The following is a 17,772-nucleotide window of genomic DNA, read 5'->3' as shown; positions in this document are numbered from 1 at the left end:
GATTTGAATATGTTTATGCATGATCTGTGTTTTACCATGTTTAAGGGCAATGATTACTAAAATGATTAGCCAGACTTTTTTCAGTTTTACCATACTTCTCCACCAAGAGAGAAATGGAGAGCTTTAGTATCATGTGTGAAGTCTCAGTTAAAACCACAGCTGTGACATGGCTGAGTGCTGATGTTGTGATACAAAAGGTACACTGACAAGCTACAGTAGCCGTGCCAAGAACAAGAGGCACTGTTTTATTTCATTCTTCCTTTTCAGTTTATTTTCACATTTTCCTCCTATGCACAAGCTTTAAATTTTATATTGTATACATTAAGATTAAGATGCAAGCCTTACAGGTGATCGCCCATGTAACATCTTGGGGGTCGGTTGGGAATTTTTCCTCAGATACTGGGGTTTTCGCCCAACCTTGCTGTTTGAAGTAAGCATCGACTATTTAATCAAGTAATCAGTAGAGATGTAGTTCAATATGCATTTGCTTCATTATGTTATTTTTTTAGGTGCTAAATGTCAAACAGGAGGGAGATGTTGGAGTTGTGTACGTGTCCATCGGGTGCCAGGCTTTGTCAGTTTTAGTTAGTTTTTGTTAGTTTCAGTTGGATTCTTGGTCATAACATGGCCTCCGTATAATACTGATAGGGGCACCAGAAGAATTTGAAGGAGTGAAGATTCTGATGCACAAGAGATGTGGCCAATTGTTTTCATTTATCGTGTCTTGTCTTTTCCTCTATAAATAAAGCAACTTGTGACCTGAGCTTCGGAGGCAAAAGGGAGGTTAAGGAGAAACCTGCTTCTCTCCCGCTTGCAACCGACAGCGCAATCCTTGCAAGCTAAAAATCCAAAAACTTGTCTTGTGTTTTATTTCGCTTTGAGTTGATCCTTCCTGGTAAAGAGCCGTTTGAGTGAAATAGTCTCAACAGCAAGTAACTATACGCTAAAGTATGTATGCAATTTTAGTTGTAATTATATTGTGTGTTTGTCATTTTAATAAGTATTCTTTATATATATATATATATATATATATATATATATATATATATATATATATATATATATATATATATATATATATATATATATATATATATATATATATATTATTAGAATATACATTAGTATTAAACCGAATTAAAGATTTATTTAAATGTATGTATTATTTATCAGTTTATGTTCATTTTATTTTAGTCGCACATCATTTTTAATGACGCTGTTACAAAATTGTTACAGATGTAATTCACCTAAAAATTGTCTTATTTCATTTTATGCATGCAGCACAAAAAGGGAAAATGATCAATGAAAGTGGATGGTGACCAGGATTATCAATCTCCAAAAGGGACAAAGAAGCACCACGATAGCATCTAAAACAGTGCTGAAATATTCCAGATGTGTGTGAGGAAGTCACTGATGACAATTGAAGTCATATTCAATACAAATCATGCATTAAGGGATAAGTCACCCAAAAAAAATGAATTCAGTCATTATTTACTCACCCTCATGTCGTTGCAAATTACTTCTATAGAACAATATAAATATATTTAGAAGAATGTTGGTTACTAAGCAATTTTGGTCTCCATTGACTACCGTATTTTTTGTCCATGCTATGGAAATCTGTGGGATTATTTAACATTATTTAAAATATCTTCCGCAGAAGAATGTCATACAGGTTTGGAACCACAGAGTAAATAATGCCAGAATTTAAATATTTAGCTAATTAATTTTTTTTTATTGCACATGTTCTTAGTTCTCTCTAGAGGGCAGTATTTTCTATTCTGTTTCACTATTTTTTTCACTATTGCATTACAATAATAAAACGCCTCCAGTGCGGGACTGCTGCTGAACTATGAACTTATGCTTTCCATAAATGTGTGGCATCATTGTGAAAGAGATGACATCATCTGAATGCATCCCTCAGCTGAAAAAAAAAGAGTGTGGCATTACATGAATAGCAATTGACTTCAGTGGCCTGCAGTCTGACCTGATTGTATTATGTAAAGGTATACAGTAAAAGAGTAGTCTGAGGGACGTGCCCTGTTGGCTTCCACTCCCCGTGCACAACTACGAAAGCCCTGAATGACTGGTTTCAGGAACAATACAAACACGCATTATCCTCACGAAAGAACATGCTGTTTGTTCACGTCATGTCTTTTATTAAAACCCTGACAGTGGAGGATCATTAGTGATGGTGATTTGGTGTTAATACCTGGTGGTCTGTTTGATTAACTGCAGAAAAACAACAGATTGATGTACAATTATGACTTAAGGAGCAGGCTAAATGTATCTAGCACATCACACAATACAAATCCAATTCAGCTTCATGGTATAAACGGCAAAATAACAGTGTTAATGTTGCAAAATTCATCAAATTTAAATGCTTGTTTCTGTGGTTTGCCATAAATAAGAGTGGGCAATGTTTCATATGCTGAAATGCCATTAAAGAAAAACAAAAAAACATTAACAATGAGAGCTGCTCGCTGCCAGCATGACAGTTTAGTATAATTGTAGCTTCGTTTCAGAGCCCTGCAGTTCTCTAATGTCTAAATTTAGCCATTGTGTTAAATTGATATAACTGAAAGGGACATCATAAAATTATTATAATCACTATTATAAAGCAAATACAAAAGCTGCTTTATCCTTAGTGTGTGAGTATTTAATAAAAAATGTATAGGTCTTAAATACATGAATGAGAAATATGTGTAGGATGTTTATATATAATAATAATAATCACGTATTTTTTTAATGCTTACAAGAAGATATTTGTCAACAGCATTAGTCAGGTTGTAATTTAAGCCTTTAACAAATGCTGCAAAAATTATTGTGTATATATATATATATATATATATATATATATATATATATATATATATATATATATATATATATATATATATTTTTTATAGCATTTGTTATGCAAAGATTGTTTCCAGGCACTGCGTTAATCTTCTACGTTGCGTCACGCAAATCACGCCCACACGCCGTTGCTCGGGATTGTGGGCGTGGCTTTCGAGTGACGCTCACTTGTTGCTTCATTGGATTAGGTGAAACTTTTCCAGCGAAACGTTAACGGACCTTTGACACGTTGAAACTTCTCTCCGGGCAGGACACCTCGCGCGTCCTGCTGACTTTTCGCTCCCAGCTGAGACGGGTTGGGGCTTTCACAGAAATGTCACTGGCGGAGCAAAGCCAGCAGTGGTTTCCCACCAGCGTCCAGGTAACGGTGCTCCAGGCGAGGGGTTTGCGGAGCAAGGGGAAGAATGGCACCAACGACGCGTACGCCGTCATGCAGGTGGCCAAGGATAAGTTCTCCACCTCGGTGGCGGAGAAGAGCGTCGCGCCGGTGTGGAAAGAGGAGGCCGCGTTCGACCTGCCGCTCTTTCACCCCAGTAACGCGGAGCGCTGCACCCTACAGGTGTCTGTGATGCACCGGGCTTTGGTGGGACCCGATAAAATGCTCGGACAGGCGACCATCAACCTCCTGGAACTCCAAGACAATAAAACCCGTAACAAAACCGAGTGAGTGGACGTAATACTTCATACAAACAATATGTATGTATATATATATTTGGGTTTTAGTTAGGTTTCTTTTTTTAGTTTTACACACACATACAAACACTTACATAGTTCTGCTCCTCATAATGGCAAAATTATACACTGCGTGTTGCTTTATATTTTCATAGCTATATTCAACCAGACATAAAGGCCTTTCTCGAGTGCCTTTTCTCTGCTTCTTTATAATGTTAGGACACTTTAACAAAGATGCTTCTGTGCTGAAAGATGGCATCAAAGCTTCCTCATGTGGAAATTATGAGCCGAGCTCTGACCGTTCTTGGACGTGGTTAAGGTAGCCCGAAAGGAATAGGGTTTTTTCTTTCACCCCTCAATCAGAGACATCGCAGAACTCCACTTATGACTCAGAATCCGGTCTTTTTATGTTTGCAAAAGACTCTTTCCTAAGCTGAATCAGCTTTTTAAATGGAATCTAATGGCATGTGGAGACGGCCTCCATGGTGATTTAATGAAATTCCATTAGCTTTCCATTGGAATGTTTGTTAAAGGTCGGTGCAAATCTGTTTGACTGGATCTGGTGCTTATTTCATCTCTCCGTAATTCAGGGCCGCTCGGCGTACATTATGCACGGGCTTCATGAATAAATTAGTTTAGCTCTAGACATCATTGTAACATCAGTCACGGCGGGCAAAGTTTCGGATTGACATTTACGGAGCAGCACACAAATTCATCACAGCGTCCTGACCTTGGTTTAAAGAGCTTGCTTCTCCTTACCTGTTCTCTGAATGACTTCCGTTGTTTTCTCGTAAAACGCTCAAAGCCTTTGATTAGAAGCGGCCTGGTCATTTTCATTACAAGAACTAATTCGTGAACAAAGGCAGCCAGCGCTCGCCTGGCCTACCGCCGAACAATTGTTCAACTTGAACGTTGAGTCAGAACGAAAGCTGTTTTCTAATTAACTAGAACACAAAATTGCATTTTTTTGGGTCTGGCTGAGACATTTCCTGTTGTCAAGCGTTAGATCTTGTTATGCTGAGTAAGTCATATCTTGTCCTGTACTCGCGTGGGCTGATGCTGCCTTAGGTCAGAGGATCCGGAAACTCACTCGGGTCTCTCTAAGTAAGCCGACTCTCGTGAAACTGGATCTCGGTGTTTCTTGTAAACCAATCTGCAGTTCTGATGCTGATTTTTGAAGTTTGATCTCTCAGGGTGTGTGTGTGTACGATTGACGGTCTTGTGGTAGACATCAACAGGGTGTTATTGCTGGAAAACATTGCTTTATTTTGATGTCACTCTTTTTATGTTCGGAACAGCTTGTCTTGTACTTTTAAAAAAATGAATTAATAAAAAATCAAGGGTATGAGGAGACTTGCAGTACAAGTTAATGGGCCAGTGTGAGAAGGATTTTAAAGTAGAATTTTTAAGTTTTGTAATTCTGTTCTTAAAATGCTTAAAATTTTAGATGTAGAGCAGTTTTGACTAAATAAATGTAACACTTCTTGCGGCTATAAAGTGAGTATTTTAATTTAACTTAGTATTTAGTAGTTTTTTAGTAGTTTAACTTTATTTGAGTGTAACCTATATTAGTGAAACATCGATTAAGCACAGCTTATGCTAAAATATTGCTTTAATTTCCATGAAATTGATTCATACTTTATGCCTACATGAATCAGAAGACTTTCATTACTTCCTATTCTTTTGTCACTGTCGTCCATTTTACTGATCTTTCTATTTTCTAATCTGTTGTTCTTAGTAACTAGTTCCTGTTTTGTTCTTTATCAAAATCTATTAAAATAAAAAAAGGGCATTAAACTTGTAATCAATAATATTATATTATTAAAAAAATCATCCTTTATTTATCAAAGCATCCTGAAGAAAAACAAAAATTAAACCTAATTTATATAATAATATAATTGTAATTTCTGAAGTGGTAAATCAGCACATTAGAATAAAAATACCTTTCTAAAATATATTTAAATAGAAAACAGATATTATACATTTTAAATGGATGTAAGAGACTCCTTTCAGACATAATCTTAATAAAAATAATTTTGTCATGTAGTTCACACACCTGTTCGCATATTTATCTCACACTTAAATTTCCTCTGTTATATTGTGCTGCCATTTAAATGAAGCAGTACTTTAGAGAAGGTTAAGTATCTAACATCCCTTTTTCCGATTGTTCAGTTCTCTCTCAGGCTTTGACATACGTCACCCGCGCTGCCTGGTAACTCATTTTCTGTTAGTGTGGCGTAGTCAAGGTTTGTCAACTGCTTCAGACTTCAAAGTAAACCAAACGCTTGGTTTTCTCTCTCAGTCACACATATAGAGGATACGCCTCAAATATGCTAAATTCCTCATGCTAATACAGAAGGCATCAGGCGTCTCTTTCTGCGTGATCTCATGCACTCACACTTTCCTGATTCAAGGCAGAATGGGGAGCGCGTCACCTGTCGCCTAACAAAGTTTAATTTGTTGTATGCAGGTGGTTTTCTTAATTCAAAACCTGTACTATTAAAAGGAGAAACCTGTTTTTGCCTGTTGGAAGTATCAACAAGAACCCATGTTGTGCCACACTTGTCCAATTATCTGAGCTTCATGCATATTTAATTGAGTATTTTACAAGAAGTAAAGTGAAACGCTATAAAGTTGAGCTTAGGCAAGGTGCCTGTGCTGCTGCGTGTGATAAAACAGTCCTGTCACATAACGCTCTTATCAGTGCGCTGGCACATGCAGGAAGTCAAGCTGCTGAGAGGCACACTGAACAATGAAACATCCAGTGCTGATTCACTCGATGCTGCCTTCACTTCCTGTTAGGGCACAGCTATTATTGAGAATCCTTCAGGATGAGACCGATGAGTTTGTCAAGAATTTTGCTTATTACACTCTTTTATTTTCTTACCCAACACTTTCCAAAAATAGGGCCTGAAAGTCCTTTTTTCCCCCCCTCTTTCAACAAATGGTCAGTCAATAGAATTATTTAACTGTCAGTCATATAAACAATCATTTACTTCAATTTCTAGTTATTATCGTTAAGGAAAATTAGAACTAGAACCATAAACTTTAACATAAAAAATTATATATTTATATATTGCCAGGGCAAAATTTAGTTTAAATTTGTTTTGTTTCTGTACAAAAATAGACTGTATGGACATAAAAAAAAGAAGAAAAAAAGACAAAACACAAAAAGTAACAAACATTTAGTGAAATGAAAATAAAAACTAAAAATCCCCAAAAATTGATGTAATAAAAAGACCTAGAACAAAACGTATTACAGCATATTAAACTGTAACAGTATAGCATGATGTGTGTATATGTGTATATATGTATACATACATACTGTGGAAGTCATTGGTGACCCTGGAGACGAATCAAAAAGGTCAAGTTGGGCTACAGACCAAAGATCATCATTTTATGGTGGGATGCAGGTCAAATAATCCATGTGACAGCAGTGGTTCAACTTTAAATGACAAAGCTATTGGAATACAGAAATATCACAAATAATGTTTGCAACATGTTGGTGCATAAGATGTGTATGTTCAGATTAAATCCACATGCATATATTGCATACGTATGTCACATGTTTTTTTTTTTTTACAACCTCCTTGCTACGTTTCTGGAACGACATGAGGGTCAGTAATTAATGACGACATTTTCCTTTTTGGGTAAACCATCCCTTTAATTTAACGAATGAGCTGATTTTTATGTTGGGTTAATGTTTTGCATATAATGGCTTTTCAAACTTGTCTAAAAGGTCTGAGCTCATCTCATAGCAGGCAACACCCTGTTGCAACTTCCCTCCTGTGATCAGAAGTGTAATGCAACTTCACAGTTCACAGTCGTCTGAGTGACATCACGGCAGAAGCCGCTTGTTTGCATCAGTGCATTTCTATGGCTGCGAGGTGTCTGAACATGTCGTGTCAAATGAGCACCTCCCATATGCGCGAAGCCTTTTCTTTAGTCATTGTCTAATTAACATTAAGGAAATGTGGTTTAACAGCTTTATTGTTAAAGGCCTTAATTGTGACCGCTTATGCTTCATTCCTTCCAGGATTTGATTTGCAAGCTTTCTGGTTACCAGCCCTTTTAACCACTTCTATTTTACACCCTGAAATTCCTGTTTTACGCACTATTGCAGTTATTCGGTCTCCTTAATAAAGTCTTAAAATTGTAGATTGCTTGCATGTAATTGTTAAAAACTATTCTGTGATTTTACAAATGTGGTCATAAAGTCGTATGTATGTATGTATGAATGTATGCATTTCTGCTTGTCAACATCAATGGTAAATATTGTGATTATGAGGGGAAAAAACAGCTTTTTATCCTGTTTCAGAGAAAGTAACTAAATATTACAGACAGAAATAACTTGCTTTTAATGTTAGTGTTTATCCCAACTAGCTAGTTTGTTATTCTCTGACGTAAATATGTGCTGCGTAATGGTGCTAAATGTTATTGAGGCATAGGCGGGCGGCAGTGATCATTCACTAATAATCCCAGAGTGCTGCGCTATATTTAGCTTCAGACTCATCGCTGTATTATTTAGCAGATAGCCACAAAGCCATTTAAACGCACGCCCATCATGTTATTTTCTCTGTGGCGTTCGAATTGCATTACTCACTGTGTCCAGTGCACTCACCGTCGTCATAAACACTAAAGTAGCAGCTGCTGTTGAAGAGGCTTGTTGAGAAACAGGATGGTTAATGGTTACTGTTTTGAGAAGTCAGGAGATGTCAAGCTTCACCAGTTCCATGTTGACTTTAAGGTTTTAGTGACTTTCCATTTTTCCTGACCCTAATCTGCCAATGTGTGTTTTCATCGCTGAGCGTTAGGCTTCTCAAAATTGCTTTTCTAAGCCTCCTACTCTCACAGCCTTACGCTACTGCAAACATAAGTTTCCATGAAATGAGTCCTGCACCCCTGTGTCCTCATTTTATTCCTGTCTGTTTTTCATGGATCTAAGTTTGTTGTTCCTTACAGGCGTGTTAGCTCACCAGCCTAGACATTCATTTCCTACAACGTTTAGCCTGGAAAACATCATGCTATATGCCTCTCTTTAAAACTAAGAAGCAGCTTGCTCAAGGCTTTAAGTTGCAGTTAGGAATTTTAAGATTGATGTTCCTTTTTTATCAATGTCTTGAGGGAAAATTAGAGTGTCTACACATTCATTTGAGACTTACTGTAGAGTAGGTGTTTGCTTTAGACCCTGCAGTCTCAGTCACTGAACCTTAATGTGCTGTTCTGGTTTACAGCCTCTGAGGAATGTCAACAATCACACAAATCTATTTACTTGGACTTTGGGATCCCATAGCTAAGAGTGCACAGCAGTTTCATGTAATTATGTTGAAACATAATCTCATGTTTTGACTCATGTCTTGTTTGTAGCTTTCTTTGATAAGGGAGCTGCTTTGGGAAATGCCTCAAACTAAACATCCTTTTGTTTTTTTGTTTTTTTTACAGATGGTTCAAGTTGATGGGAAAGACGGGAAAGGCTGACAAAGACAGGGGAGAGGTGCTCCTAGACATTCAGTTCATGAAGAACAACATGACGGCCAGCATGTATGACCTCTCTGGGCAGGACAAGTCACGCTCACGGCTTGGGAAGATCAAGGATAAGCTGAAAGGGAAAAAGAAAGATGGGATGTCGGATTCTGCTTCCGCCATTGTGCCTTCAGTCGGCCAGGTATTGACTGACAGCGAGGGAGAAGAAGAAACTGACACCACAGCCGGAGCCAAAAAGAAGAATAAACTCAAGTCCCTCTTCGCACCCAAGCCGGGTTTGCACCGTAACATTTCCCAGTCCATGTCCACACTTGCCACCCTGCCTGAAAAAGATTCGGCCATCAGCCTGAGCAGATCGTCTGGCCTAAATATAGAGTCTCCTGAAGGTACATTCCACACTATTTGGTGTTTTGAGTATTAGGAATGAATGATATGTCTGCTACCATATTGTTCCTGCAGGTCGAACAATACAGTACTCCAAAGTCCTACGTTTGATTATGAATTAAAAGTCCTTTGCATCTGTCAAATTAAATGTAAATACTCATATATTCTGATATTAATTATGCTGGTTTAGTCTGATTTGGGTAAGGTTAATATATTTATTTATTTAAAAATGTAAAAATAACATTTTGCCCACAACATTAGAGATTATACATTGATAAATGATGATTATCATTTCTTTTTGTGTTTATGGTTTTAAAGATTCATTTAAGTAGGGTTATTACAACTTATATGTAATATGTATTATGTTAAATATAAAGTGTATATATATAAAGCTATTGCTAAGGCAATGTTTAGTTTAAATTGATAAAACACAAAACATAAAAATAAATAAAAACTATACATAAACAAAATCTACGAAAAATACATTGAATAGAAATCTACGGCAAAGAATTGTTTAACAAATTACGAAAAATATGAAAAAATATATGAAAAAAAGGATTAAAATGCCAAAAAAAGATATGGAAAATGAGCATTATAGATGATTTGAAATAACTCAAATCTTCAATCTAATATATACAGATAACTGCAATAATAATCTCATACTGTCCACCCTTACATAACAAATTAATAACATAATTAGCAAAAGTTTGATCATTTTCTCTCTATATTTTTTTTCTTGTTTCTTCAAAGGCAAAAAGAAATTCAAATTTCTGAAGCACAAGCGGACTGGAAGCTCTGACAGCAAGGTTTCCCAGGGTACTGGGTCTCTTGGACCGGGCATGGTGCAGAACAACTTGTGCATCAACGGCAGTCACGTCTACACAGAAGAACCAGAGACCAGAGGATCCAGGGCTGGTTCCACCTTCAGCCTGAACAGCTCTGGCCACGGATCCATGGAGGACTTGCGCAGAGGTCATGACCGGAAAACCTCCAGCACCTCAATGGACTCCTCGGACCAGACTCAGGAGAATGCAGTGGAGGAGATGCGCAGAAAACAAGAGGAACAGAGGAAACAGGAAGAGGAAGTCAGAAAAAGAATAGAGGAAGAAAAAAGACAGGCTGAAGAGGAGGAGAGGAAATTGTTAGAAAGAGAGGAAGAGAAGAGAAAGCTACAGAAACTGGAAGAGGAAAGGAAAAGGATTGAGAGAGAGGAATTAAGAAAGAGGATAGAGAAGGAAGAAGAGCAAAAACGAATTGAAAGAGAAGAGGAAATTAAAAAAGAGAGAGAAGAGGAGAGGAAAAGGATGGAGAAGGAGGAGGAAAGAAAGAGAGAAGAGGAGAGGAAACGGATGGAAAGGGAGGAGGAAAGAAAGAGGATAGAGAGGGAAGAGGAAGGGAAACGGATGGAGAGAGAGGAAGAAAGAAAGAGGGAAGAGGAGAGGAAACGGATGGAAAGGGAGGAGGAAAGAAAGAGGATAGAGAGGGAAGAGGAGAGAAAACGGATGGAGAGAGAGGAAGAGAAGAGGAAGCTAGAGAAACAGGAAGAAAGAAGAAGAATTGAGGAAGAGGAAAGAAAAAGAATTGAGCAGGAGGAAATTATCAGAATAAAGAAAGAACAGGAACGAGTTAGACAGGAAGAAGATAGAAGGAAAGCTGAGGAGGAGAGGATCGAAGAGGAGAAAAGGAAAAGAATGGAGGAAGAGGAAAAGGCTAGGAAGGAAGAAGATAAACTAAGGAGAATTGAGGAAGAGGAGAGAACGAGGCTTGAGAAAGTAAAGTTGCAGAAAGAAGAAGAGACAAGACAGTTGGAGATGGAAAGAAAACGGGCTAAAGAAGAGGAAAGACTACTCAGAGAAAAAGAAAAGATGGAAGCAGAGGAGAAGAGGAAAAGGAAAGAGGAAGAAGAGAAAAAACTGTCTGAGGAGATGGAAAGAAAAGAGCAAGTAAGGGTGCAAAAGGAAAAAGAGAAGTTGGAGCTTGCGAACAAGAGAATGGAAGAACGGATGAAAGTGGAGCAGGCGAGAAGAAAGGCTGAGGAAGAGGAAGAGAAGAGAAAGCTGAAGGAGAAAGCAGACCAGGAGAGAATCAGGCAAGAGAAAGAAGAAATAGAGGGACAGAAGAAAGAAATAGAACACCGACCTGAGGTGAAACCCAGGAGTGCTCGACTGAATACAAGTAAAAAAGCATTTGACGAGATAAATTCGGACAACATCCTATCCACCAATCCCTTTGAAGACCCTCTCTTATTCGACGAGAGCTCCACCAATCCCTTCGAGCAACCTACTGTTTCCCAACCTGAAGCCCTCAGTCGGTCCAGTAAAGTCTCCGCAGTCAAGCCAAGGTCAGTGTCTTACCTGAAAGCACAGAAGTTGTCTTTTAAATTACATCCATTTGGCCTTATTCCTGATACACAAACAAATTTATTATGCAGATTGTTAGTAAAACCAGCTATTATTTAAGAATAAAAATCAGTGTGTTTCACGATTTAGGCCCACAACGTGGCAACTTAATTATTTATCTGTTCTCAGTGAAAGCAAAATGCTGTGTGAGGTGTTAAAATCAGCCACGGAGGACATCTTTGATGTTTAAAATACATCTATGAGGGGCACATTTTGGACCTATGAAATGTCACTGTGGGTGGGGGCAACTTTTCATGAAAAGTTCAAATTTATTGTGTAAACAAGCAGCTTTGAACAGTGATTTGAATGCATTTAGCTAATCAGAACCAAAAGGAAGCACTCCTTTTTGATGAAGTTTGTGTTTTGACAGACATCTGACTGACTCTAACTCTTTGCAGCTCTAAGAACTCTGTGCTCCTCAGAACTCATACTTTTATCATTTCACAGAGCTGTTTCAAATCATTCTCCAAACATCTGCTTTTTTTAACCAATTCTGCTGGAAGGCAAATCCATGACCCATGATCACAGCTTGAATATTAAAGCCATGGAAGTGTCTCTCTGTTTCTGTAGCATGCTTAGACTAACTTGATTTCAGTGTGGTAGGGTCCATAACACCACGTTATTGTGATTAATTCCGTCATGTAAAAGCATATGGCACTATTACTAAATATGCAGTAGTCTGTGTGTGTGTGTGTGTGTGTGTGTTGGTATGAGTGCGTGTCTGTACTAGTTTGAAAAAAAAAAACCCCATCTGGCATGCAGTGCAGTTCTTTTGAAACTATTTCAAGGACTTAAAGTAAGGACAATCCCTGTTAACGTTTCGTCTTCTGAAGATGATTATCATACCAAACAAAATGAGTAACCCTTAACCAAATGAAATATCCAAACCTGAATAAACAGCCTTTCTTACCATGGTCTTATCTGTTTATTTCTGCTGAGATGCATTAATGCTGACAGTTATTTGTAAGGTCTCTAACCCACATTGTGTTAGTTCTTGTGTGGTATTTGATTGAGGTCTAACACATGGGAAGCTGGTGAAATCTGTTTCCCTGGAAAACAGCTGATCAGCCAGTTTCTTTCCTCTGACTAATGCACTTGAAGGCTTCATGAAACAGTTGTGGAATGTGTAGGAGACTGCAGAGCAAATATAGCATGATGGCTTTTAAAATCTAAACCAGCTATCTCTTCAAGGCTGCAGTTTCAGTAAGGACATTTTGTGGAGTTTCTCTCAGAAATCTTTATTGCTCAAATGTAATAAATGTCCATAAACCTATTCCAAAGATGTTTGAAATGAGGATGAGTAAATGGTGACAGAGTTGTAATTTTGATGTTAACTATTGCTTTAAACAGTTTATGGATAATTGATAACATTTGTTCAATAACATGCAAAGGAAATAGGGTCAGACTCCACCCCCAAAATGAAAATGATCATTAATTACTTACCCTCATATCGGTCCAAACCTGTAACAAAGCTTTGTTCATTCTCTGAACAGTGTTATTTACTTGGTAGTCAGTGGGACGGTCACAAGCCTCCTGGTTTTCATCCAAAATATCTTAAATTGTGTTCTGGGGATGAATTAAGCTTTTATGGGTTTGGAACAACATAGGGGGTAAGTGATTGATGGACAATTTTCATTTCATTTGGGCTCTTTCAGTGGTTTTCATGATTGTTGACCAGAGCAAAGTGGCTTTAACTTGCTTGGCAATGTATTTCGATATTCAGCAGATTTGTTTGATCGAGTTTAATGTTCCCTTTCATTATCCCGCTTCTTCAGTTCTTCTGTTTCTGGAATCTTCTTTTCACAAGCATCTGTGCCAAACACCAACCCGTTCTTAAATGACTCTGATGTTCATGGCGAAAACACTGAGAAAGGTGTCCATCTTGAAGACACTGCAGAAAGGTCAGAGAAGAAGCGGCGTGCCCCAATGCCTCCCCAGAACAAGACGCAGAAGGGAAAACCAAATGTTCCTCCAAAAGCACCAGCAATTCCTGGAGCCACACAAGCTTTTACATCTAGAGCATCTGAGGATGGAGGAGACTCTGATTCCTATAGTTTACGACGGGACAAACGTCCTGCACCTTTACCACCAAAGAACAAGCAAGAAATGCAAAACAAACATGCAGACCAATCTGGCATTCTTCTTCATACGGGAGAATGGGGAACTACTAGTTTCCAGGAAACAGACCAGACAAACAATGTGTGCCCTGTTTTGCAAGATGAGTCTGATGGAGCCAATTTTATGAACGCCAGTTTATCTCATCTTATCCAGTATCATGCCAGTTTCAGACAAGAAACGAATCCTTTTATATCTACAGAGGTCAAAACAACTAAACACAACAAGGGTCCAGCTCCAAAGCCTTCATTACAGTTAAAATCTTGCAAGACGTCTGCATCTGAAACTGAAACGATCAGCAAAGCAATTAGTAATGTGCTTTTGACTGAACATGAAACCAGTGCTGCCTCAAACTCTTGCGTTGATCAAGTAGATGAGTTGATTGACAAGCATGATGTACTCCCTGCATCTTCTACCAAACCCAAGCACTCTGATGACCTGTCCTCAAGAGTAGGTAAACACAAGCATCTACCAGAAAAGTCTGACCAAAACTCTCTTGGAGAAGACGTACCTTCAGTGTCTGATCCAGTCCTTGGAAAGGTTCTCTGCAGTGTGATTGATCCTAAGAATGCTGAAAACGTCCTGCTAGAAAGTGGATTTTCCAAAAAGAAGAGTCCTGCCCCATTGCCTCCTGCCAAATCAGCATCCAGACAGCAACCAGAAGCTGCACTGATCTCAACCACTCAAGCCAAGTCATTAAGTGTTAATAATGACAATTCAACTTCACGTTTTACCCAATTCCTGGTGAACTCCTCTTCAACCTCCAGTCAAGCTCTCACTCCATTGAAACAGGAAGCAGGTCATGGGTCAGGACACCGGTCTCTCCCACAGGCCAGAGTGTCACCTATTGATGTTCAGCCCATTGCTGGGCAGAAAAATGGCAGTGACTGTGAGAAAACAGGTGATCCTGCCTTCAAATCCTGCAGGTGAGGCCATGCGTAAGAAATTCTAGACACCCTTAGAAATAGTAGCAGATGTTTATGGTAGGTTCCCATTAGCCATCCTGTGGTAGTTCTTGAAATTGGTTGTAAAGTAAAATCTTGAATATATTCTCCAAACTTCTCCCTTTTTACAAGCTCTGCTGAAAGGCAAACCATGACCTACATTCATAGCTTAAACAATAAATGCATGGAAGCGTCTCTCAGTGTTTCTCTAGTATGCTAAATCACAAAGTTTTCTTCGGACACGGAAGTAAAATGTTGAAGCAGAAGAATCCACTAGGTATTACTGTGAATATGTTAAACTCGTTAATCTGTGGCTGAGTACATGTAGAAGTAATAGCAGTATAAGCAGATGTTGGCAGATGTTCCTGATTAAAAAATAGTCTGAAGTACTCCAGAGTAGTTGATTTGTCATTTTTAGTCACTCTTTGGGAAGTGGTGTAAAAATGATCTGAAAAGTAGGCAATTTTCTTAAACTCACCAACTTGACACTGTATTCACCTAGTATGTGACCTCAGTGGTGTTCAGTGGGCCACTGTGCTGCTAAATTTGACCTTAACCTGATGTTTTGCCAAAATTATTTGCTTTCGGGAACCAAATGCATGGATATTTCCAGCCATTTTGGACACCTTAATTACCTGTTTAGGTGTTTTTAAATAAGGTAGAAGTAGGTAAATGAGGTAAACTCCAAAAGAATTGACTACCCCTGTCCTGCCTCAGTTATTGCTTACTGTTTATGTGATGGAGTAACCTTTTGCTTGAATTTTTTTTTTTTTTCGGCCAACTGCATTTTTTTCTTTGCACTTTAGGCAAGGAACATAAGATTCTTAAAATCCTATAATTAATTTCCTTTCAGCTTTCACTGGCGTGGTACCTTTTCAAAAGGTACACGTTTTTATCTAAATGGTCCATTTTGGTACCTTAAAGGTACATGCGAATAATGGGTACTTTTTTGAAAAACTTTTGTACCTTTTATTTCTGAGAGTGTAGGGAGGCATAAGTTATAATGGTTTCTTGTGATCAGCAGTTCACATAACTTATTTCTCGGCTGCAAGGTGTGCATATTTGTTTAACACTCTGGACCCTATTACTCATTGTTGGGACTTCCATGTGACATTCCACATAACTGGCCATTCTGAAGAACATGGTTCACAATGGTTTAAACTTTCTTTTTCAGATTTTCAGAGTTTCAGATGATATGGTTGGGCTGTGAACTTTTTATTTTTTGATTAATTATAAATTTAATTTTAATAATAATAATAATAATAATAACTGAAAACCGCAGGTATTCATCTTTGGAAAAAAAAAAGCTTAATTTTTTACATTTAACAGTTCCTTCATGTTCTTTGAAGTTCAAAAATATTCAAGGCAGGATGTATTCATCACCCTTTCTCATTTATTTAATTAATTACAAATTTTTAGGAATATTATATCAAAATGATGTACTGATGTCTTTTGGTAGAGTTCTGCGATTTGACTACTTTGTATTCCACCCCTACAAACTCAACTCAGATCTGCTTGTAAGACTTACAGCTCTTTTTTCTTTTCAGGCCCCATGCAGTGAAACCCCTGAGCACTGCTGACAAGCAGCCAGACTTCAGAGAGACCCAAGAAGCGTCTCGATCTGCTAAAATGATGACAGATGACGTGCAAGTTAAGATGAAGGTAGCATGAGATTTTTTTTCTTCTACTATTATGTAGCAAATTACCATGCATTGAATAGAAATCTGGCTGTTTAAGATGTTTTCAGCTGACTTGTAAGTATGCTGTTTGTGTTCAACTGTATGTTTCAGGCCCCAGAGGCTAAAGGGACGGGGCCGTACTCCCAACTCACCCATGAAGAGCTCATTAACTTGTTGGAAAAGCAGAAGCAGCAGCTTTCTCAGAAGGACGCTAAGATTGGGGAACTGGAGCAGTATATAGACAATCTTCTGGTCCGTGTCATGGAGGAGAACCCCAACATTTTAATGTCCTTTAACATGATGAAGAAGTCCATTTGAGCACTTTTTCTAGCAGGGTTTTGTATTTAATGTGCACTTGGGTGATTGACAGTACATGGTTGTGGGTGAAGACAGGTTTTCACTACATACACTAGCGAGCCAAAGATCAGGGTGTACACTTAACGTCTTGGCCTGAACAGTGACGAAATGAATGTTCTTGCTTCAACCATGTGACTGACTTATTCTTGTACATGTTAAAAAGAAAAGAAAAGAAAGTATTTTCTTCAAAGGTTTATACTGTATGCTTTTTCCATTTGAATTGCTAATATTCTTCGAATAGTATCATATAAATTAAATATATATCATATATCAAAGCATTCAATGGATACAACATATACTTTCAATGTTTTCTATAAATGACAAAGCTGTATGATATTTTGTAGGCAGATCTCTGTATTTCAAAGAAGCACTTTAAGTTCATCTGTAAATAATGAACATGTGATCATTTGTACTTGCTTAGCGAGCGGCTTTGTTATTCCCTGCTTTTGAAATAAAGAACGTCACAGGTGTGGTGCTTTGTAAAGGGCAGCGTCACATGATTCCGTCTGTGTGCACTTTCAACTATACAGATTAAGTTTTATGTGATTATTATTCTAAAAAAATACAATTAATAACAATTGAGGGAATATCAGATGTTGCAATTGCCCATAACAAATATGGAGGATTGAGAAATGCTTGAAATTGACTATGGTGTCCATAATTTCTTATAACTAAGCCTTCTCTGTTCTTTATAATAAAATTATAAAATATGTGGAATCTTTTTCACTGTTTGCATAAGATCCCATATACATTTTTTGATTGGTTTTCTACTAATACCACATTTAACCTGATAAAACAGTTTGCTTTTTATAAATACTATGCTACTTGTCGTTAATCAACATTCATTGATTAACATTTATCTATTATTAAGAAAATTATGGA

General features: G+C 37.8%; 1 protein-coding gene across 2 annotated transcripts; it reads left to right on the top strand.

Moving 5' to 3' along the window:
• The first annotated feature begins 2,990 nt into the window (after positions 1-2,990).
• Positions 2,991-17,607, top strand: rab11fip1b (RAB11 family interacting protein 1 (class I) b). 2 transcript variants are annotated; one of them, XM_043250432.1, is made up of 6 exons: positions 2,991-3,519; positions 8,971-9,398; positions 10,147-11,737; positions 13,571-14,836; positions 16,402-16,516; positions 16,645-17,607. In XM_043250432.1, exons 1-6 carry the CDS (start codon positions 3,170-3,172, stop codon positions 16,849-16,851), a joined length of 3,957 nt encoding a protein of 1,318 aa, XP_043106367.1. In that variant the 5' UTR covers positions 2,991-3,169; the 3' UTR covers positions 16,852-17,607. The 2 variants fall into 2 exon arrangements, with proteins under 2 accessions (XP_043106367.1, XP_043106368.1); XM_043250433.1 differs by lacking the exon at positions 13,571-14,836 and having other exon boundaries at positions 3,002-3,519.
• Positions 17,608-17,772: the final 165 nt, after the last annotated feature.

This window comes from Puntigrus tetrazona, chromosome 10 (assembly GCF_018831695.1).
Source record: "Puntigrus tetrazona isolate hp1 chromosome 10, ASM1883169v1, whole genome shotgun sequence".
Lineage (NCBI taxonomy): Eukaryota > Metazoa > Chordata > Actinopteri > Cypriniformes > Cyprinidae > Puntigrus > Puntigrus tetrazona.
This window is presented reverse-complemented; position numbering and strand designations above follow the sequence as displayed.